The sequence below is a fragment of the Nomascus leucogenys genome, chromosome 2 (genome assembly GCF_006542625.1).
Source record: "Nomascus leucogenys isolate Asia chromosome 2, Asia_NLE_v1, whole genome shotgun sequence".
Taxonomy (NCBI): domain Eukaryota; kingdom Metazoa; phylum Chordata; class Mammalia; order Primates; family Hylobatidae; genus Nomascus; species Nomascus leucogenys.
The window spans coordinates 47,371,351-47,393,789 of NC_044382.1; the positions used below are offsets into that span (position 1 = coordinate 47,371,351).

The 22,439-nt window shown below is 42.9% G+C and overlaps 1 protein-coding gene across 3 annotated transcripts; it reads right to left on the minus strand.

The window, feature by feature from the left end:
* Positions 1 to 15,133, minus strand: ZNF19 (zinc finger protein 19). 3 transcript variants are annotated; one of them, XM_004087285.3, is made up of 5 exons: positions 14,804 to 15,133; positions 9,858 to 10,017; positions 4,131 to 4,257; positions 3,482 to 3,595; positions 1 to 1,527 (listed from the first exon to the last, which is right to left on the minus strand). In XM_004087285.3, exons 3-5 carry the CDS (start codon positions 4,252 to 4,254, stop codon positions 425 to 427), a joined length of 1,341 nt encoding a protein of 446 aa, XP_004087333.2. In that variant the 5' UTR covers positions 4,255 to 4,257; positions 9,858 to 10,017; positions 14,804 to 15,133; the 3' UTR covers positions 1 to 424. The 3 variants fall into 3 exon arrangements, with proteins under 3 accessions (XP_004087333.2, XP_030685501.1, XP_003263019.2); XM_030829641.1 differs by lacking the exon at positions 14,804 to 15,133 and adding an exon at positions 7,374 to 7,435; XM_003262971.4 differs by lacking the exon at positions 14,804 to 15,133 and adding an exon at positions 7,374 to 7,435 and having other exon boundaries at positions 4,131 to 4,352; positions 9,858 to 9,926.
* Between the last annotated feature and the right edge of the window lie 7,306 nt (positions 15,134 to 22,439).

The following is a 22,439-nucleotide window of genomic DNA, read 5'->3' on the forward strand; positions in this document are numbered from 1 at the left end:
TGCCAAAGCCAAAACCAACCAAACAAAAATGGAATTTATTGGCTGCTACAATTCAAAAACCTGTATGTATTTTTAGCTTCAGGCATGGTTTAATGTGGCTGTTCAAACATTATCTTCAGTCTTTGACTGCTCTCCAATTCTCAGATGCATTTTTTGCTGTGTGGACTTCATTCTCGCCTCTGTGAGAGTCTATGAGTTCTTCTCAGTGTTAAAACCAATGGGGGTGGGTGGGGGGAGAGCATTTCTTCCCATTAGCTCTTGCAATCCTGGGACTCTAATTGGACCATCTTTGGTCATCTACTGACATCTGAATCAGTAACTGTGGCTTGAGGGATGGATCAGAGGCTGAGTCAGGCCTGTATCACACATTCCATTCCTGAGCAGAACATGGAATCCACTCAGTACATTTCACTGGAGTGTACTACTACCAGTAAAAGGGGGTAAAAAATTCCGGGAGGCCAAAACGACAAATGTCCAGCACAGGCTTCTCTCCAGAGTGGACATGCTCAAGGTGACCTAGCTGGGAAGAAGTCCCAAAGGCCCTCTCATACTTGCTACACTCATAGGGTTTCTCTCCAGTATGGATTCTTTGATGCTGATGAAGATTTCTTTTGCTAGTGAAGGCTTTTCCACACTCATCACATACATAGGAAGACTCCTGAGTATGAATTCTCAGATGCCTTTTTAATTGTTCCTGAGCACTGAAGGCTTTTCCACAATCTACACAGTCAAAGGGTTTCTCCTCACTGTGAATTCTCTGGTGCCGAGTTAGTTTTGTATGAAAATTGAAGGCTTGTCCACATACTTTACAAGAATAAGGCTTTTCCCCCGTGTGAATACGCCGATGTTGGCTTAGATGGGAAGTCCTTCCAAAGCTTTTGCCACACTCATTACATTCATAGGGTTTCTCTCCAGTGTGGATTTTCTGATGCCGAAGTAGGGGTGAATTACCAACAAAAGCTTTGCCACACTCATTACACTCATAGGGTTTCTCCCCAGTGTGGATTCTCTGATGTATAACAAACTCGGAACTACTGGTAAAACTATTCCCACAGTCTGTACAGTAATAGGGTCTGTCCCCACTGTGGATTCTCTGATGCCTGATCAGATTTGCATTATCATTAAAGGCTCGCCCACACTCCTTACACTGATAGGGTTTCTCTCCAGTGTGAATCCTCTGGTGCCGAATTAACGAAGAATTGCCATTAAAGGCTTTTCCACATTCGCTACACTCAAAGGGTTTCTCCCCAGTGTGGATTCTCTGGTGTCTAGCATAGTAAGAAAAGTAGCTGAAGGATTTCCCACACTCCTCACATATGAAAGGTTTCCTTGCACAGGGAATTCTTGGAACCTTTCCTCGGATATTTTTCACTGTGGGGATGTCCTGGTGCTTTTCCACATTACATGTTTCTGGGAAGTCAGTTCTCTGAGGGACACTCTTCAGCTGACCATGTGACATCATCCCATCTCTTTCTTCAGAAATTCCCTGGATTAATGTGGACTCACTGTCAATGTTGGTCTCAACATCTGACATAAGAGACAGAAAACACAAATGATGCCATCTGAGAACTATACTAGAAATAATAGAGAATTGAAAATGATAAGGCTTTAAAAGAGATCGTTTCAACTTTCACATCAGCATGCTGGGAAGAAAAGGCTGTTAAAATGAAAGTGCCAAATATCACACAGGCAGAGAACATCGAAGTGGAACAGGGTATCAGTGGACACATCACACATGAGACTGCTTCCTAAGCTTTTCCACTCTAATATTTGAATGACGTCTGGTCGTCCCTGGCATGAGCTAATATCTTTTGAATTGATACTACTTACAGCCTACAAAATGCCAAAGAAGGCTCAGGTCTTAAGAACAAGTAGTGACACTGGGGCTGGCAAGACTCAGAATCAGAAAGTGAAACAGAACAGTATCAGAAAGCAAAGGCAAAGGATGAATTGTTGTTCTTTTTAAAAACTCATACCCTGCAGATGTCCCAAAAGACTTAAGACACTGAACATTACGGACACTGGGTTGTGGCAAGACAGAAAGAAAATCACAGAAGTGCTTAGAGAGCATTATTCCCAATATGTTGTAAGATTACCTAGTCTAGAGGTTCTTAACTGCAGAACCACAGATGGACTATAGACGATGAGGAAACGCCCTAAAACTGCTGAACCTGAAACATGCAGAGAAACTACTGTCCTAGACTCTCTATTTGAAAAGGGATGAAAAGTTTACTTAGACACACCTAGACTGAGAGTATTCTTTCTCCTATCAGCAAAAACGAGACAAACAGCCCATAAAATGGCATTTGTGTTCCAAAAGATTGGATGACATTTTAAGTGAGTTAAAGTCAATCTATTTTATATGAAATGTTGGGCTTGGTTTTAACATTAATTTGGGTTACCTGGGACTCATGTGATGGTTAATCAAGTTCATCCTATGAGTGTGAGTTAAAGGAGTAAGGGAACTCTGAAGGAGAATGTTGGGAGAAGAGTAATCTGAGATTGAAGTAAACAAGGTAACCAAGAGTCTGAAAAAGAATCATCACCAGAGAGAGGAAGCGTGTGAGAACAAACCACCAGGTTCTCAATTGTCTTGATGATTCTTTTTCAGATTCTTAGAATAAGAGGCTGAAGTGCTGTGCTAGCTTCATCATTTTCCACGTATTTGCTCTCTGCAAACCACCTGCACTGAAACTCCTGCCTCTGCCTTCAATTTCACTGTTTGCTCTTGGTGGCCCCCATCTGACTATTTGACTGTCTACTTTCTCTTCCTTCTCACTGAAATTAAATATCCCTTAATGGTTAAGATTCAGCCTTCCTTTTTTCTTCCTGGAGGTCATTTCAACCCAGCTGTGTTAGAGTACCATTTCAGACCTGCCTTTTATCTCAGACTCTCCACCCACCTTCTCAATGGCCTGCTCTAGCCATCCACTTGCCTATTCTAAAGGCACCTCACACCCTGTGCTCAGCTCTGAATTCCTAAGAATTCAAAAAGCTCCTCCCATGCCATGACTTCCTAGTGTTATCTGACTCAACTCTCCCCATTTATGGCCAACTATTGGGAAGATCTGGCCCATTTTACCTTCACTTTCTCCGTCCCATTCCCAATAGCACTTAATACTTTTCTTTTTCGCGTTTTACATCTGTCTCCATAACTTGTATCTTCCAGAACTTCTTAAACAAAGTTCAGTACGTGGCAAGTTGCTCAAAAACTGCTCCTGAATAAATCCATCCCAACCAAGGAGGACAGCTAAGGTAGGCAATGTTGAACTCAGAAAGGAGCAATGGATTCAAGGATTGCAGATGAGACATACTGAGTGATTACATGTTGGTAAGAGTTAAGATTGGTGAGAAGGGTTTCATATTTTACCTATTAGGTGAAATCATCTATTTTATTTAAATCCTGCCCAGCATGGTTCATTTTAAAATACAGTGCTCCATAAAACTCTATAGTTGTTGGTTCTAAATCTGCCTCACCTACCTTTACAGACGTTTTTCGTCCTCTCTGCTGGGGGATCATCCTGTGCTTCCAGGCCCCAATCCATGTCCCCTCCCTCCAAAAGTGAGATCAGTGCAGGTTTGGGAACTGGGTACCCTGAAAACAGGAAGAAAATGGTACTTTTCAGCCCTGTATCTGCCGTGTCAAAAGAAGAAAAACCCCAAGAGTCTCAGTAAGAATAAGACCCATAGAAGAGGGTTCTCGACTGGAGAAGACCAAAGAGATTCTGATCAAGAGGAAACTGAGCATTTGTGACTTCTCCCTAAAAAAAACACTCAAGGATAAGTAGTCAGTGAGATCCACAAGGCATGAGCAAACACAGGGAAGGGGACATGCCCTTCCCCAGACAACAACTACTACTTATTCCTTACTGTGCGGAGCCTCTTGGAAGATGGAACACTCTTACCAGGGGACAGTAATTCCCTTCACTGGGAGACCAAAGTGACCCAAGACCTCTCCCTACCCAGCAATCTTTGAAGTTGGTCACTGAGCCTCAGCTCTGCAGTCACTCAGTGGAGGACACAAGAGACAACCTCTCCTCTCCACTCCACACCCCTCCCCCCAGGCTGTAAAAGGAAGGAAGGAAACTGGAAAAGTACAGATCTGAGTCCTAGGAGGAAAATGGCCTTACCCAAAGCAGTCAGGTTCCCAAAATTCTCCAACATCACACTTCTGTACAGGGCCCTCTGGGCAGGAGAAAGGCCAGTCCATTCTGTCTTGGTGAAGTGCACAGCCACATCCTCAAAGGTCACCATCTCCTAAAACAACAGGTTCCTGCTGCCCCAGAGCCAATCCTCTGGCTCCGGGCCAGGGTGTGGGGCAGAGGGGACAGGTAGGGGCTTGAGGGAAAGTCCTGTGAGGGATGGGTAATGAGAAAAGGTGAAAGAACTGGATATTAGACCATTATATAACTATTTTTACAACAAAAAATCTGGAACTTCTCTCACTACCAGAAGAGATTCCATTAGGATATAAAATTGACTGTCACAAAATGTGATTTAACATTTTTTAAACCCTAGGAAAAAAAGTCTCTTATTAGTTAACCTTCCTAGGGCAAAAATCTCTTTGATTTAGTAAATATTTTCAGTCTTTTAGTGTTGTACCTACAGGTGGACAATTTGCTTCAAATGGTATCTCAGGACCCACCTATTCCTATTAGGTACTCCCTATTCCCAGCCAATCTATCTGTTCCCCACATGTGTTCACCCTGCCCCAAACCTTATGCCCATGAAACAAGCACAGAGTCATGGTTCGCAATGATGGGCCTATCTCATCCAACTCCCATTTGATTCTTGTATAAAGGGCTGTGCTGCCTGTGCTCAAGAGCATCCTGTAGAGGGAGCTCAGAGTCTCCTGGCACAATCCACTCTGCTCCTTGATGGCTTTTCCTAGAAAACGATGCTTCTAGAATTAAATTGCTGCTGCTGGGTAGTTCTTTTAGCTCCTTATCTTTATAGCTCCAAGACAATCTGTAATAGCTTCTGCCAACCAAGCCTCATGCTTCTTGGGTTTTTTTTTTTCTTTCTTTCGGTTTTGGTTCTTTTTCTCTTTTTTTGTTGTTGTTGTTTTTCCTTTTTGAACAAAAAGAACAGAGTTTTTGACAATGTCTCGCTCTGTCACCCAGGTTGGAGTGCAGTGGCACAATCTCAGCTGACTGCAGCCTCGACCTCCCAGCTCAGGTGATCCTCCGGCCTCAGCCTCCTGAGTAGCTGGGACTATAGGTGCACACCACCATGCCCGGCTAATCTTTGTATTTTCTGTAGAGACAAGGTTTTGCCACGTTCCCCAGGCTGGTCTCAAACTCCTGGGCTCAAGAGATCCGTCTGCCTCGGCCTCCCAAAGTGCTGGGATTACGGGCACGAGCCACCATGCCCAGCCCCTCATGCTTTTTCAACAGACACCCTTTTCCCTCCCTGCTGGCCTCAACACTACCTTTCCACAAACTTCTGGCATCTGGTTTAGAGACTCTATTCACTCCTCAGACGTTGGTATTAAACTTCGTTACCGGAGTGCTCAGGGAATACACTCCGACCTTCCAATGCCTCAACTGATTTTGCACATCTCCACATCCGCCTCATCCCAGCACTGCCTCAGACTCTCTGGATGACCCAACACACTGACTCGCCAAGCAACACCAAACTCATCTGCCCCAAAATGGCTTCCTTTCTAATTTATATAAACTAAGTGGCAGAGTGACAATATTTTTCCCTCTTTGTTTATAACACCAATTTCAACACAGTCTCTAACGCTAGAACTTCAGATTAATCCTAGACATTCTAACCCCCATCACCACTCATTGCTGACAGTTAATACTCAAGTCCTGCCAATTTTATCACCTACGTTATTTCTGGAATCTGACTCTTCTTCACTGTGGTACAATCAGTAAACTAGGTCAACAGCTGGGGACACTTTAGCTCTACTTCCAGTCTTGTCCCACACTGAATCTATCCTCTGCCCAGCTGACAACCTGACTTCATCAACTCCTGAATGAACCTCTTGAATGAATCACCACTAACTAGAACAGTGGTATTCAGAGTGTGGTCTCCAGACCACCAGTAGTGGATGCAACACTTGGGAATTTGTTAGGCAAATTCTCGGGCCCCACTCTGAGAGAAGTCCATACTTCAGTGAGCACTCCAGGTAATTATGATGTACACTGAAGTTTGAGAACCCTGGATTGGAGGATAAAATCCAAACTCAGGAAACTGAGCTGTATTAGGTGACAAGGTGATGGTAAGGTGCACAACTATACACAGAGAATCTATCTGGGAAGCGCTGCAAACAAAATTCCAGAGAAGGAACAACAAACTCTAAATGTAATCTAAAAGATGGCACAAGTGGCATAGAGAGAAGGAAAAACGACAAGACTTTGTGTCTCTCTGGAAATGGTATCAGGGGAGAACACAGTCAACAATTACACAGCAATTTAGAAACTGAGTGATCAGGACCGCAATATAGTGTGATGTCAGACACTTGTGGAAAAACCAGAAGAGGGTGGGAGCTCCAAGGAAGCTGATATATCAGTGAGACAGTCAGGTAGAGAAAACTGAAGGATATGAGAAATATGAGATTGGGATTTGGGATATGGTTCATGGATACTAAGTTACTGGATAAATAAGGGCCAGGAGGAAAGAAACGACAAAACAGCAACTCCGTCTCAAAAAGTGAAATGTAATTCAGGAAATCAATTCTCTGTCTCAAAAATGTAAGGTACTTATGTTCACCTTACAAATGAATCCAGTTAAGATGTAAAGCAGTTATGTGACTGGCTCAAGGCTACGATGCCACTGAGGCCTAATAGAATCCCTAACTTCAGGTGTCCTGTTGTAGTATAGACTTTTCCTATCACAGCCCACTGCCTCACTTCGCCAGCAGTACTGACCTCAAGGGCATGTTTCCTGATTCTGAAGCCCAAACTTCCTCCTTTCTTTTGGAGGACAAATGAGATAGGCCCCCTCTTTCTTGTCTTCTTCCTGCTGTCCCTCTGCTGCTACTTCCCAAAAACCTTGTGCCCTTGCTGATCTTAGTCATTTCCATCCTATTCGGGATCCCTACATCACCAACCTGAGTCCCTTGTTCTCACAATTCCCTCTGCAGAGGGACAGCTACTGAACCTGGGGATCCTCTGGCCCAGGAGAGATTCTCAGTATTCAGGAGGCTGTACTTCAGCTTTCTAGGTCACTCTCTCCTGTTTCCATCTTCACTGCCCCTAGCTCTTTCCCCAGCACCCAGTCCTACTGGAGGGAATCAACAAGGGTTTTCCTACTGCTTTGGCTCTAAAACTTGCCAGAATCACCTTTATCCACCTCCCACCACCCCTCATTTCCTTCAATTCAGACCTCCATAAAGCTGACCTCAGGGATCCACAGCTCACCTGGTATCGAGCTTTCAGAGGCATGGCTGCCATGACCTGGGCTCCCTCTTAGCAGGCAAAGGCTGAGGGAAGAAACAGAGAGAACCAACTGTGAGCTCAGCCCAGTAAAATGCTCTCTTTAAAGCAACAAATTTGCCAGTAACAAGCAGCATTCACTTACTAAATGCTCACTGGGTTAGTGGTGCATAAATAAGTACTTTTTAATCCACATCATAACATGAGGTTTGTAATTCTGAGGAAACAGATTTTGAAAGAATAAGCAACTTGTCCTAAGACACCAGAGCCTGTCCTCACCAACACCAAGCTAAATGAAGAGCAAAACAAGCAAAAGACACTAATAAACTCAGAGCGAAACCTAACAAGAAGAATCTCAGACCTTTATTTTTAAAAATAAATTTGACTGAGAACATAAAAGGTTACAAATAGCAAGTATCATGTTCTTGGATGAAAAATACATATTCTCTTATTTAGTCCACACAACAATCTTTTGAACCTTTAATTTTTCCCAAATAAGAAGACAAGGTTAAGAGAATAATTTCTTCTACCAAGATCACTCAGCTGGTGAATGGATAAAACTCGGATCCCACACTAGATGTGCCAGGCTTCAAAGGTCATGTTTTTGTCTGTTTGTTTGTTTGTTGAGACAAGAGTCTCGCTGTCACCTGGGCTGGAGTGCAATGGCGCGATCTCAGCTCACTGTAACCATGGCCTCCCAGGTTCAAGCAATTCTCCTGCCTCAGCCTCTGAAGTAGCTGGGATTACAGGCATGTGCCACCACACCTGGCTCATTTTTGTCATTTTAGTAGAGACAGGGTGTCATCATATTGCCCAGACTAGTCCTCAAACTACTGGGCTCTAGCGATCCACCCAACTCGGCCTCCCAAAGTGATGGGATTACAGGCATGAGGCACCGACTCATGCTTTTAATAACTACACTAAATTCTTTCCAATAGTAATCCTAACAGGAATGCTTTTAGAACTTGGCAAAATGATTTTAAGGTTAATATAAAAGAATAGACAAGAATGGCCAAGAAAATCCAGGAAAAAAATCTCAGAGCAAGTCTTCCTTTACTTGGACCTGGAGCAGGCATCTTTTTTGTTCATTGCCCCATTCAAGGGCCATGAAAACCAGAAACTGATTACCAAAGGACCCTGAAGGGCCACCTCAACACACTAAAACATCTGGGTTATTGTTTTAACTATATCATCTCTTACAGACACTTTGTATTCTAGTTAAACAGCAATATTCTATAAAAAGCCAGCATCTTCCCTACAGGGACTTAATGCATGATGCTGTTTTCTGCGAGCCTCATCTTGTGCTGCCACCCTCTTTTCTCTTAGTTTAGCTACAGTGGCCTTCTTTCAGCTTCCTCTGTGTTAACTCAGGACCTTCATACCTGCTGTTTCTTCGGTATGAACTACTCTTCTCCAACCTCAGAACCATTACAAGTGAGATTCTCTGCCTGCCATTCTCTCCAGTAATCTAGCCACGCTTCACCTTCAGATCATGATCGCTCTACAGACCAGGTCAGGTGTCTCTGTTAAACACTCCACTTGCACCGTATTCCTTTTCCTATATACCACTTGACCCAGTTTGAAATTATATATTTATTTGTGCTTTCTTCATTCAACAAATATTTATCTCATACATATTTCATGCAAGGCCACGTGTGACACACAACAGATGAAGTAGAGAGAGAACGGGCACGATCCCGTCCCTCGCAGAGCTTAGTCTAAAAGATAGATACATTTTCAAGATTCTCTCAAATAGCTTTTAAGTTCACAACTTGGATCACTGCCAGGGGAAACTAACCTGGATGGGAACCTTAAGAAAATAAATTAACTAAGGTATGAAGGAAATCTTTACAAAAGTAACAGCATACGCAAAAGCCATGTTCTAGTAGTGAAGGATCAAGAACACTGTAGTAGCAGTCAAGGGAGAGTGTGCTGTTAGATGATGCTGAAGAAGTCACAAAGGACAAAGCCACACTTTGTGCACGTCAAGAACTTGGTCTTCGATCTACATGCGCTAAGTCACGGGCAGGTGGAGTGAAATAACCAGATTTGATTAATACATGACTTTCCCATTGGACGGAAAGCTTCCTGGGGGCGGGGCCCACGCCCCGCCTCATTCACCGCTGCATCCCCGGAATCTAGAGCAGGAACTGGCACAGAGCTGCTCAGTAAGCAGCTGTGGCCCAATGAGCAGATGGGGTTTGGGCAGCGTCGAGAACAGAGGCGTCCCTTCCATCCAGCCGCCCATAACCACAGCCTCCATTTCCCAAGGCGCCGATGCAAGCGTGGGGGAGCGAAGGCACCAAAGGGAGACCGGGACCGGCCCGCGAGCAGCCTCCGCTCCCCGGTCCCGGAGGGGCCGCCCTGTCTCCCTCCACTGAAGCAGCAGGGACGAAGCCGACAGCATTCTCCAGAGGTGCAGTGCCTGAGCCTAGCAAGGACTCCTAGGCGACAAACCCCAACACTCACCTCAGGAAAAACAGAAAGCGGTTCGTGAACGGAAGTGCGTCACTACGTTGGCCTTGCACCCAGACTCACACGCGTCCTCTCTAGGATGCCGGAGCGCTCTTCTCAGTGGTTGTGTGGTTTTACTCCCAGGAGGAGTTTCCCCCTGGGGATCCTCAGAGACCTTGAATAGGAAAGAAAGTATATCATTGTTTTCGCTAATCTCTAACCGAAATTTAGCATTTCCTTCTGTTATATGTTGGCAACAAACTACAGTAGTATCAGCCGTACCTGTGACTGTCACCGATAGAAATCACAGATATTTTCATATCACATTACAGTTGATGCAGATCTCAGGATATGGCTATTCTCGTCACTAATTTGAAATTATCCTTGTTGTTATCGGGCCCACCTTCAAGTCTTGTCGTTTCATTTCATCACGTTGGTAAAGATGCACTTATATTTCTGTATCACAAATTCTAAAAAACGGTTTAATTGTATTTTCATTGGTTTTGAAGGTGTCACTAGATTGCCAAAGGGTCACTGCACAAAAAAGCTGTCCTCCTTAGAGGTAAAGACCCAGACACGTTAAGAAAGACCAGGTCAGCAGGCCAGGCACCGTGGCTCACGCCTGTAATCCCAGCACTTTGGGAGGCCAAGGCTGGCGGATCACCTGAGGTCAGGAGTTCGAGACCAGCCTGGTCAAGGTGGTGAAACCCCGTCTTTACTAAAAATACAAAAATTAGCCGGGCGTAATGGCGGGCGCCTGTAATCCCAGCTACTCGGGAGGCTGAGGCAGGAGAATTGCTTGAACCTGAGAGGCGGAGGTTGCAGTGAGCCGAGATTGTGCCATTGCACTCCAGCCTGGGCGACAAGAGCAAAACTCCATCTCAAAAAAAAAAAAAAACAAAAAGAAAGAAAGACCAGGTCTAAGGAGGGATATATTAAGTAACTATTTAGGAAGTGAAAACGGTGGACATTTTTTAAAATGACTGAATACAAGGCAGCCAGAGCAATCTATAATAGCCATGAATTTTGGATGACCTGATAGATGAAGGTGCCATTAGCTGAGATCAGGAATTGAAGAAGGGGAGCTGGTTTCAGGCAAGAAGGTGAAAGAATTTGGTTTTAAAAATACTGAACACACACACACACACACACACACCTGCCTTATTAACATTTAATTCACACACCATACAATTCATCCATGCAAAGTATAAAATTAAATAGGTTTTAGTGTGTTCACAGACTTGTGCAAGCATCACCACAATCAATTTCAGGACATTTTCATCTCCCCAAAGGATACCTCATAACCATCAGCAGTCACTCTCCATTTTCCCTCTGGTAAGCAGAATGGTGTTTTGTTCCCCTAAAAGATGTATATGTCCTAATCTCTAGAACCTGTGAGTATGCTAGGTTACATGACAAAGGGAGGTTGCAGGTGGAATTAAGATTGCTAGTCAGCCAACTTTAAGATTATTTTGGGGCTAGGCACAGCGGCTTACATCTGTAATCCCAGCACCGTGGGAGGCCCAGGTGGGCAGATCACTTGAGCCTGGGAGTTCAAACCAGCCTTCGCAACATGACAAAACCCTGTCTCTACCAAAAAAAAAAAATCCAAAAAGGAACAAAAAAATTGGCCAGATGTGGGCACATGCCTGTAGTCCCAGCTACTAGCTGAGTTGGGAGGATCACTTGAGCCTGGGAGGTCAAGGCTGCAGTGAGCCTTGATTGAGCCACTGCACTCCAGCCTGGGCAACAAAGCGAGACCCTGTCTAAAAAAAAAAAAAAAAAAAAAAAAAAGATGATTATCTTGGATTATTCAGGTGGGCCCAGTGTAATCATAAGAGTTATTGAACCGTGAAAGAGGGAATTGAAAGAGAACCACAAAGATGACAGCACAAGAAGGACTTGGCCCAACCTCACTGGCTTTGAAGATGGAGGAAGGGGCCAAGGGTCAAGGAATGTGGGTGGCCTCCAGAAGATGAAAAAGGCAAGGAAACAGATTCTCTCCTTAGTCTAAATCCTGAATTTATACCAGTGAGACCCACTTTGGATTTCTGACCTCCAAAGCTCTAAGATAAATTAGTGTTGTTTTACGCCACTACTCATAGCAATTTGTTACAGCAGCAATAGAAAATTAATAGACACACATCTACACACCTCTCTTCTTCCCCCAATTCTAGACAACCACTTTCTTTATAGATTTGCCTATTCTGGATATTTACATTACATAAATGAACATTAAGTCTGGATATAAAACAAAAACAAGTCTTTATTGTTAATTTTATCGGTTTTTAGAAACATGGGAACCTGTATGTTTACCTGGTGAAGAGTTGAGTATATTCTTGGCGAGAAGATGGGAGCACTAAAATTAAAAACAAAAAGAGTTGGAAATAACTTATTTTTGTTTTGCAGGGAGTGGGAAGGAAGAAAATCTCCACTCTCATTTGTCTAGAAAGTCTCCCAGAGAGTTTTCAAGATCATTAATAATAATAGCTAATTCACACTGACCTGTCTTCCCAGCCAATGTTATCACCTCTAAGAAAATGTATACTTCATATGTTTTGGCTCTGTGTCCCCAGGCAAATCTCATGTTGAATTATGATCTTCAGTGTTGGGGGAGGAGCATGGTGGAAGGTGATTGGATCATGGGAGCCGATTTCCCCCTTGCTGTTCTCGTGATAGTGAGTTCTCATATGATCTGGTCATTTTGAATTGTGTTGCACTTCCTCCTTTGCCGTCTCTCTCCTGCTGGCCATGTGAAGATTGTGCCTGCTTCCCCTTTGCTTTCCACCATGATTGTAAGTATCCTGAGGCATCCCCAGCCACGCCTCCTGTACAGCCTGTGGAACTGTTAGCCAATTAAACCTCTTTTCTCCATAAATTACCCAGTTTCGGGTATGTCTGTATAGCACTGTGATAACGGACTAATATAATACTCATACTCATGTGTGTCACAGTCTCTACCATCAAACATAATTACTTTCAAGCTTTGACCATTCCTTAGATTCCAATGGGAACCACTTTTCTTTCTAGTTACCTCACAGCCTAACTATCCAGCTCTCCCTCTAACTCCTACAGTATCTTTAACTGAAGCTATGAGTAATATCAGATCATGATACCCAGAGTATGGTGTATGATCATGGCATATTTACTGTTACTCCTGACTTGAAAATACTAACTTCTCTTCCAAATCTCTGAAAATCCCAGCCACAAATTGGCTGAGGCTGTGGTGGAACTTAAGTTTCATGCACAAAGTCATTTTTGCCTTGGCTGCAAAAAATTATGTAGTTAAGCTAAATATTGTGCTGCAGTAGCTACACTGACATATAATTCAATATTATTCTCTCCTTACAGCTGCAAACATACTTAATGATGAAAGACAGAATGTCTTTCCCTCCAAGATTGGGAACATGGCAGGTATGTCTGCTCTTACCACTACTATTTAACATCATATTGGAAGTCTTAGCAAGAACAAGACCAGAAAAAGAAATAAAAGGCACATAGGTCAGACACAGTGGCTCACACCTGTAATCCCAGCACTTTGGGAGGCCAAGGTGGATGGATTGCTTGAGGCCAGGAGTTCAAGACCAGCCTGGCCAACATGGAGAAACTGCATCTCTACTAAAAATATAAAAATGAGCCGGGTGTGGTGGTGTGTGCCTGTAATCTCAGCTACTCGGGAGGCTGAGACATGAGAATTGCTTGAACCCGGGAGGTGGAGGATGCAGTGAGCTGAGAACATGCCACTGCACTCCAGCCTGGGTGACAGAACGAGACTATCTCAAAAAAAAAAAAAAAAAAAAAAGAAAAAGAAATGAAAAGAAATAAAAGACACAGATTGGAAAGGAAGAACAAAACTGTTACTATCTGCAGGCGACATGATTATCTATATAAGAAGTCCCAAAGAATCTACAAAACAAGCTCCTAAAATTAAAAGACAGTTCAGACCGATCGCAGTGTCTCACGCCTGTAATCCCAGCACTTTGGGAGGCTGAGGCAGGTGGATCGCCTGAGGTCAGGTGTTCGAGACCAGCCTGGCCAACATGGTGAAACCCCGTCTCTACTAAAAATACAAAAGTTAGCCGGCCGTGGTGGCAGGCGCCTGTAATCCCAGCTACTTGGGAGGCTGAGGCAGGAGAATCACTTGAACCCAGGAGGCGGAGTTTGCAGTGAGCAGAGATGCACTCCAGCCTGGGCGACAAGAGCGAGACTTCGTCTCAAAAAAACCCAAACAAACTAACAAAAACATAAGAAGACTATGGGACAATGATATTTGTTTGGACACAGGGCTCCAAATCTGCCTCTTCAAAAGAAACGGACACTGCAACAGCCTTGGTTAAAGACTTAAGCTGTCCCTGTAATGCCCAACCTCGTTTTTCCTTTAATCACCTAGCCTTGTTTCCACCTGAATAGACTCTCCCTTAGCTAAGAGAACCAGACAAACTCCATCTTGGCTCTTTCACTGGTAGCCCCTTCCTCAAGGACTTAAGTTGTGCAAGCTGACTCCCAGCACATCCAAGAATGCAATTAACTGATAAGATACTGTGGCAAGCTATATTCGCAGTCCCCAAGAATTCGTCTGATTGATAACGCCCAAAGCCCCGCGTCTATCACCTTGTAATAGCCTTAAAGCCCCCGCACCTGGAACTGTTTACTTTCCTGTAACCTTTTATCCTTTTAACTTTTTGACATTTAACTTTTTAACATTTATCCTTTTAACTTCTGTAAAACTGTTTTAACTAGACCCCCGCCCCCCCTTCCTAAACCAAGGTATAAACGTTAATCAAGCCCCTTCCTCGGGGCCGAGAGGACTTTGAGCGTTAGCCGTCTCTCGGTCGCTGCCTAATAAAGGACTCTTAATTCGTCTCAAAGTGTGGCGTTTTTCTAACTCGCTCGAGTACAACATCCCCAACTAAGACTGGGGATGGCTTCCCTAGGAGGTAGAAATCAGCTGGAGTCCTTGCCTCTCCCCTTCTGGTGCCCAGGCAGTGCCATCTGCAGACACTTCAGTCATCCTCCCATCCTTGGAGTGGGGGCCTGTTTCTCCAGCTCCAGTTCGTGCACGGCAAAGCTTGCAGCTTTACAGCCTCCAAGAAGAAGCAAGCCCAGGTCCCACGCGGCCACAGTTGTACAGTGACGCCCTCCCCCGTCCCCTTCTTTGAGCTGCACTCAAGGGACCAGCCTGGGCTGCTATGCTGTCTCACTCCCAACCCAAGCTCCGCCCAACTGTGAGTCCTAGCACTTTGGCCCCTTTGAGCGCGGACTCAAAACAGAGGCCAGAAGTGCACCACTAGAGAGAACGGCCAGGATGCCGGAAGTGCGTCACCCTCGTGGGGGCGCTTGAAGGCCGGAAGTGCGTCATGAGCACGGCTGCTCTTTCTAAGGTGCAACTTTTCCGCATCTCGGTGTTTCCGATTGGGAGACATTCTCTTCCTTTCCTTGTACACACTTTTTTCTCTCCTCAGGAACCTCACGCCTGGGTCATTATCCATTTGGGTGGGTCAGGAAAGCGATCACCTCTGCCCGGGAGCAGTTGATTGTCAGGAAGGAATTCGTGATAAAACCGCCGTCACCACAGACCTAGATGGTGGCGTTGTTTCCTGGATGCTTACTGGTCTTTCTGAGTTCTGGTTCACTCGCAGTGAATCAACTTCATTTCACAAGCTCTGCCACTCACGGGCCATTGAGGAAGACCTTTGTGTCTCTGAGCAGCTTTTGTCTTCTGTAAAAGAAGCCAGTCAGATTATACCATTCAAGCTGTCTTTAATTCCATGCACTGTAACCTCCAATGGTTTGCCACTACCCCTGGAGTCCAAGTCAACATTCAAGGCTCCTCAGACCCTTGCCCTCCTTCCCCTCTAAATGGTAAAGAAAATGCCAAAAGCGCAGGGCATATGGGGTAAGAGAGATAGCTCTAAAGTGTTAACGCCTGTGGCTTTCTGGGTCCACAAAAGAGAACTCTGGCCAGGATTTTGCTGGACTGTCAAAACGTTTGTGATCACTGTCACAGAATTACAAAACAAACAGGGGACTTAGAGCTTCTTAGTCCCATCTCCTTTACAACAGTATGACATAGTGGTAAGGAGCACAGCCTGGCATCAGGATGCTTTGTTTCAAAGGCCAAAGGACCACTCTGTGACCTTTGGTGCATTACTTAACCTGTAAGTGTCACATTTATTTTTAAAATTAGGATAATAATAGTATTTATTTCTGGGATTGTTGTGAGGATTAGATGTTAGTACATGTAAATTATACAGTATCTAGCACATACTAAACACTCACTAGATATTAGTAATTATTACACTCACTAGATGTTAGTGATTATTAATAGCTTAGGAATTGAGCCTGAATAGGCTCTGGACTTAATCCAGTGCTCAACCTTTTTGTTAAAACCTTTGAAAATGGTTATAAACCTCAGTGGGTTTGGGCATCTGTACACTTTTTACTACCAGACCAGATAGTATAAGCAAAGCCTGGTGGCAGTTCAGGGTTGGTTCTTAGGAGATCAGAGTGCTAAAATAGCTAGCTCATCATGAGCTGAGGACTTCCAGGATGACTAGTTGGACTTGCTGTTCAGTTGGGACTTCGGCAACACAAGTCTGGACAAATGGGACCATGACCCAGGTCTTCAAGAGCAACCCTCAGGCTTTCTGCAGAGTGTAAACTCCTCAAGAAAGAGGGTTTTCTATCTTGTCCATGACTGTATCCCGAGTTTCTAGAATAGTGTTTATAACACAGTTGGTGACCAATAAGCACTTTTTGATGAATAAAGAATTGGACATAAATGATTATACTCCCTTACTATAAGGGAGAGTGGGACAGATAATATAAGCACTCAATGCAGAATGAATCGTGAGTAAGAGAAAATCAAGACTCAAAAGAGTTTCAGTAAGGCCACAGCATATAATAGGTATCAGAGTTAAGATTTAAACCCTAAATTCTTTCCACCATGTCAAACTGGCTTTCCAGAACAATATACTAGGTGGTATTCCAAGTCCCAATATGCCTTTGTATGCTCTCACACCGTGGACACAAGCTTTCTGACCTCAGTCCCTTCAGGAAGAGAGAGAGAGAAGAGCAACAGTAACTGTAAGAGGAAAAATCATCAAATTCTGAAATAAGGGCCAAAGAACCATATAAGATGACACCATTCCCATTTTACAGATGAGGAAACTGAACACAGAAAGATTAAATAACATGCTCAAAGTCATGCACAGCTCCTATGTGGCAGAGCCAGAATTCAAACCATGATAGTTTGGCCTCAGTATACACACATAAGCACTCTGTCACTGCCTCAGATATGTAGTTCTGTGTCTCATAGTGAAGAATAAGTTGAAATATGTTAAGTCAAACTAATGTTTCCAAGCCTCCACTTATTAAGTGTGATTTGGGGCAAGTTACCTAGATTCTCTGTGCCTTCAATTTTCTCACCTATAAAATGGGTACAATATTAATACCTACTTTGTAGGCTGCTGAGAGGATTAAACAACATATGAAAATCACTTATTTTCATGTCTAACTTATTGTAAGCATTCGCTACATTTCTAATTAATTGATTGTTTCATTTTTATTGAGTTTTTTTTTTATTTTTTAGATTAGGGGTCTCTCCATGTTGCCCAGGCTGGATTAGCACTTCTGAGCTCAAGTGATTCTCCCCAATCAGCCTCTCAAATAGCTGGGTATATAGGCACGTACCACTGTGCCCAAATGAGGTATAATTTAAGTTCAGTAAAGAGTACAAATCTTAAGTATAAAACTTGATGTATATTTATATATGTAACTCCAACCTGATCAAGATATAGAATGTCCCCAGCACCCCAGAAACCTCTCTGTTATACCCCTTCCTAGTTGATAGCCTCCCCAAAATAATCACTATTCTGACCCCCATCACCTTAGCTTTAGCGTTTTTAAACTTTATATAAATGGAATCATATAGTAATAGAACCATGCAGCTCGTTTCTTTAATCTAACATAATATCTTTGAGATTCATCTATTGGATATAACTATAGTTCATTCATTTTTATCATTGTTTAATGGTTCATTGTTAAATAAACCACATTTTTTTACCCAAAAAAATCTACTGTGATGGACATTTAGGTTTTTTTTTACTTTTTGGCTCTTATGAATAACCTTGAAGATTATGAATAACTGCAATAAACATTTTCACATGTCTGGTGAACATAAGCTCTTATCTTTCTTAAACATACTTAAGAGTGAATTTGCTGAGTCATTGGACATCAGGCATTTCGCCTCAGTCAATAACTGCCACCAGACCAGGTGGTATAAGCAAAAAGATAACACAACATTATTACTATTAATAATTTTTTCTTTTTTAATGTTTTAGAGATGGGGCCTTGCTATGTTGCCCAGGCTGGTCTTGAACTCCTGGGTTCAAGAGATCCTCTGCCTCGGCCTCTCAAAGTGCTGGGATTGCAGGCAGGAGCCACCATGTCGAGCTAATAACAATTCTTAATATCCTTTAATACCCAGCCATAATCTACTTTCCCTGTTTGTCTCAAAAATGTCTTTTTACAGGTGGTTTATTCTAATCATGACCTAAACAAGGTCCTTACACTGCATTTAACGATATGTCTCTGAAGTTTCTGTGTAAAATGCAGTTTTTCAGCGTGCTTGTACCAATTTCCCCTTTAGTAGCAGCATATGAGAGTACACTTGTTCTACATCACACTCAACAAATGTGAACCATTATGAGAATTGTAACTCTAACTATTTGGTGAATCAGAGGAGGGAGGCTAAAATTATACTGGGTTTTGCCTGGGGTAACTGAGTAGGTGGTGAGGTTTCAAAGGGAGAGGTGGACAAGCAATAATGAGTTTTTGGTGTCTGCATGGAAATACATCTAGTTGGACATACCATCTGAAGCCCAGGGGAAAGTGCAGGGCAGAGGTAGTGATATGGGTGGATAAAGATGTAAGACCAGGTGGGATCACACTGAGCCAACAGAGAATTTGTAACCAAACAGCCTAGCCTGAAAATGCATTTTAAAATCTTTTTTCTTTTTTCTGTTTTTTTCCCTAGTCTCAAGATATAACCTTGAAGCTTACTGCATATATCATTGTTTTCTTCTCCTTAGTCTTAAAATACAGCCTTGAAATTTACTTTCTTTGAAACACCACGTCCCTCCCTTTCTTACCATACCTTCCTTACACCATGCACATTTTTATCTAACTATATGCTAGTATCTAATTATGTGATTATTTAGAAATTCCAGGAGCTAATCTTCAAACAGACCAAGCATAGGGACCCAGCTGCAAAATTCCAGAAATTCAAGGCAGTTAGAAAATAACCTGGCCATTGTTGAGATGATGCCAGCCCACACTCCGAGTGGACCACAGCTCAAGATAGCCACTGGAACAAGACACACAGACCCTGTACTCAGTACCCCTCTCACATGCCTCCCATTCCAAGTTCCCTTTTTAAAGCCCTTCTCCTCAGCCTAAAATTTGAAGTGGTTACCTTGGATGTGAATCCGGCCACTTCCCCACTGCAAGTTTTGGTAAATAATATCACTTTCTTTCTATCATAGCTCGCTCTTGTTATTGGATTTTGCAAGCAGCAAGCAGCCAGACCTGCCTTCGGTTACAAGTTCAAAGGCCCAGATGGTTCATTTAAATAGAATAGGGGCCTAAGTTTCTGTATTTTTCACATGTCCCCTGGATGATTATGACACACATTAATGTTTGAGCACCACTGACGAAAGCAGTGGGTTAAGGAAGGAACCCTAGAAAACAATGACATTTTAGGAGGAAATAGGAAGAGGAACCCTCTCATGACATAGGTTCAGATTAAGAGAGGATGTACAATCTTGGAACACACAGAAGTAGGGTTTTATGGAATGGGAGTTCAACTGTGTCAAACCAACAGAGTTTTGTTTTGTTTTGTTTTGTTTTGTTTTGTTTTTTGAGACAGAGTCTCGCTGCGTTGCCCAGGCTGGAGTGCAGTGGCGCAATCTCAGCTCACTGCAAGCTCCGCCTCCCGGGTTCACGCCATCCTCCTGCCTCAGCCTCCCGAGTAGCTGGGACTACAGGCACCCGCCAGCACGCCCGGCTAATTTTTTGTATTTTTAGTAGAGACGGGGTTTCACTGTGTTAGCCAGGGTGGTCTCGATCTCCTGACCTTGTGATCCGCCTGCCTCAGCCTCCCAAAGTGCTGGGATTACAAGTGTAAGCCACCGCACCCAGCCCAAACCAGCAGAGTTTTAATAAAAATTATATTAATAAGGAACACAACAGTACCACCTAGTGGAGATTTCTGGGAGACGTAATCAGCCGTCCTTTCTCTTGCTCCTCTTGCCTGTGTTCTTTGACCTTTCACAACTGGAAGCTCTGAGGCCATACTTCTGTCTCTTTCTCACAAATATACACATGCCCACGTTTAAAATATATATATTTAAATATAGTTCTGTGTGCATTCTTATTATTTTAGAGTTGCCTGGAGTTTTTTCTTTCATGTTTTCCTTTTTAAACTTTTTTTTTTTTTAATGAAGTCTCGTTCTTGTCTCCCATTGCTGTAGTGCAGTGGCGCAATCTCGGCTCACTGCAACCTCCGCCTCCTGGGTTCAAGTGATTCTCCTGCCTCAGCCTCCCAAGTAACTGGGATTACAGGCACCTGCCACCACACCCGCCTAATTTTTGTATTTTTAGTAGAGATAGGGTTTCACCATGTTGGCCAGGCTGATCTCAAACTCCTGACCTCAGGTGATCTGCCCGCCTCAGCCTCCCAAAGTGCTGGGATTACAGGCGTTAGCCACTGCGCCTGGCCCATATTTTTTAAACTATTAATTTTAGATTTTTAAAAGTTACACTGTAAAGTAGTATAATGGACCCCCTTGTGCCCATCCATCATCACAAGCTTCAACAATGGTGCCCATCTCATTGCATCTGCTCCTACAAACACACACGTAAACATGTGCACACACACTTTTGCTGTTATTGTTTATCTGTTCTGCTGGAGTTGAACTCAGACATCATATTGTTTCTACTGTCAGTACTTCACTGTGTTTCTCTAGGAGATAAAGATAAGAGGATAAAGATAACACAATTATATTACTATTAATAACAAGTCTTAATACCCCCTAATACCGAGCCATATTCAGTTTTCCCTGATTGTCTCAAAAATGTCTTTATACAGGTGGCTTTTTTTGTTTTTTGTTGTGGGGTTTTTGTTTTTGTTTTGCTTTGCTTTGTTTTGTTTTGAGACAGAGTTTTGCTGTTGTTCTCCAGGTTGGAGTGCATTGGCACGATCTCGGCTCACTGTAACTTCAGCCTTCTTGGTTCAAGCAATTCTCCTGCCTCAGCCTTCCAAGTAGCTGGGATTACAGGCATGCGCCACCATGCCCGGCTAATTTTTTTGTATTTTCTTAGTAGAGACGGGGTTTTCCCATGTAAGTCAGGCTGGTCTCAAACTCCTGACCTCAGGAGATCCACCCGCCTCGGCCTCCCAAAGTGCTGGGATTACACGGGTGAGCCACCTCGCCAGGTCTACAGGTGGTCTTCCTAATCATGATCCAAACAAGGTCATCATACTTCATTTAGCAATATGTCTCTTAAGTCTCTTAAGTATATATAACAATTTGTCCTCCTTTTAAAAAGGACATTTGTTCTTTGAAGACGTTGGACTATTTGTCCTACAGAATTTCTCCCATTCTGTGTTTGGCTGTGGTGCTATTTAACATCTTGCCTTGTTCCCCACCATGCTTAGTGTGAGTTGGTAGTTTGATCCAGGAGCTTGATTTTATTTTATTCAAGTTCAACTCTAGTGGCTCCTCACACACTCTTCCTAAACATCTTTGTTCTCCCTTTTCTCTTTTTCAATATTTACTCAATATTCTCAGAAAACTCAATCTCCCTCTCTGCCTCTTCATTAAATGTGTTGGAAAAAAAAAAAAGACCTTGGTAATGGGTAATTATAGTAGACAAACTAGAGATAAATCTTGAATGTGGAATGGAAAACTCTATTTCCGCTTTTATTGTTAGTTTTAATTAATATATAATAACTGTACATACCTATGGGATACTGTGTGATATTTCAATACATATATACAATACATAATGATCAAATCCACATAATTAGCATATCCATCAACTCAAACATGTATTTCTTTGTGCTGGGAACATTCAAAATCCACTCTTCTAGCTATTCAATATACAACAAATTGTTGTTAATTATAGTCACTCTATTATGCTTTAGAATGCTAGAACTCAGTCCTGCTATCTAGTTCTCCTTTTGTATCCATTAACCAACCTTTGGCTCTCTCTGTATTTTGTTTTTAATGACCATAGTTTAAAAGATCAAGTTTTAAAGCCCTTAGACATTCCCAGGAGGCCTCCTCCATAACATCTTCAGTAAACTCCTAATTCTCCAATGGCTATCTATTCAGCAAATATTTATCGAGATTTTACTGGTTATGTGCCAGGTATGGTGCTGGGGATAGAGCAGTGAATAAAATAGACAAAAAATATTTACATTTATAGAACTTGCATTATATTGTAATTAATTTCTCTCACATTATACCTGCTGTCTTAATAAAGAGAATGAAATGGAAGAAATTTTTTATTTGGCATTTGCTAGTATTGTCA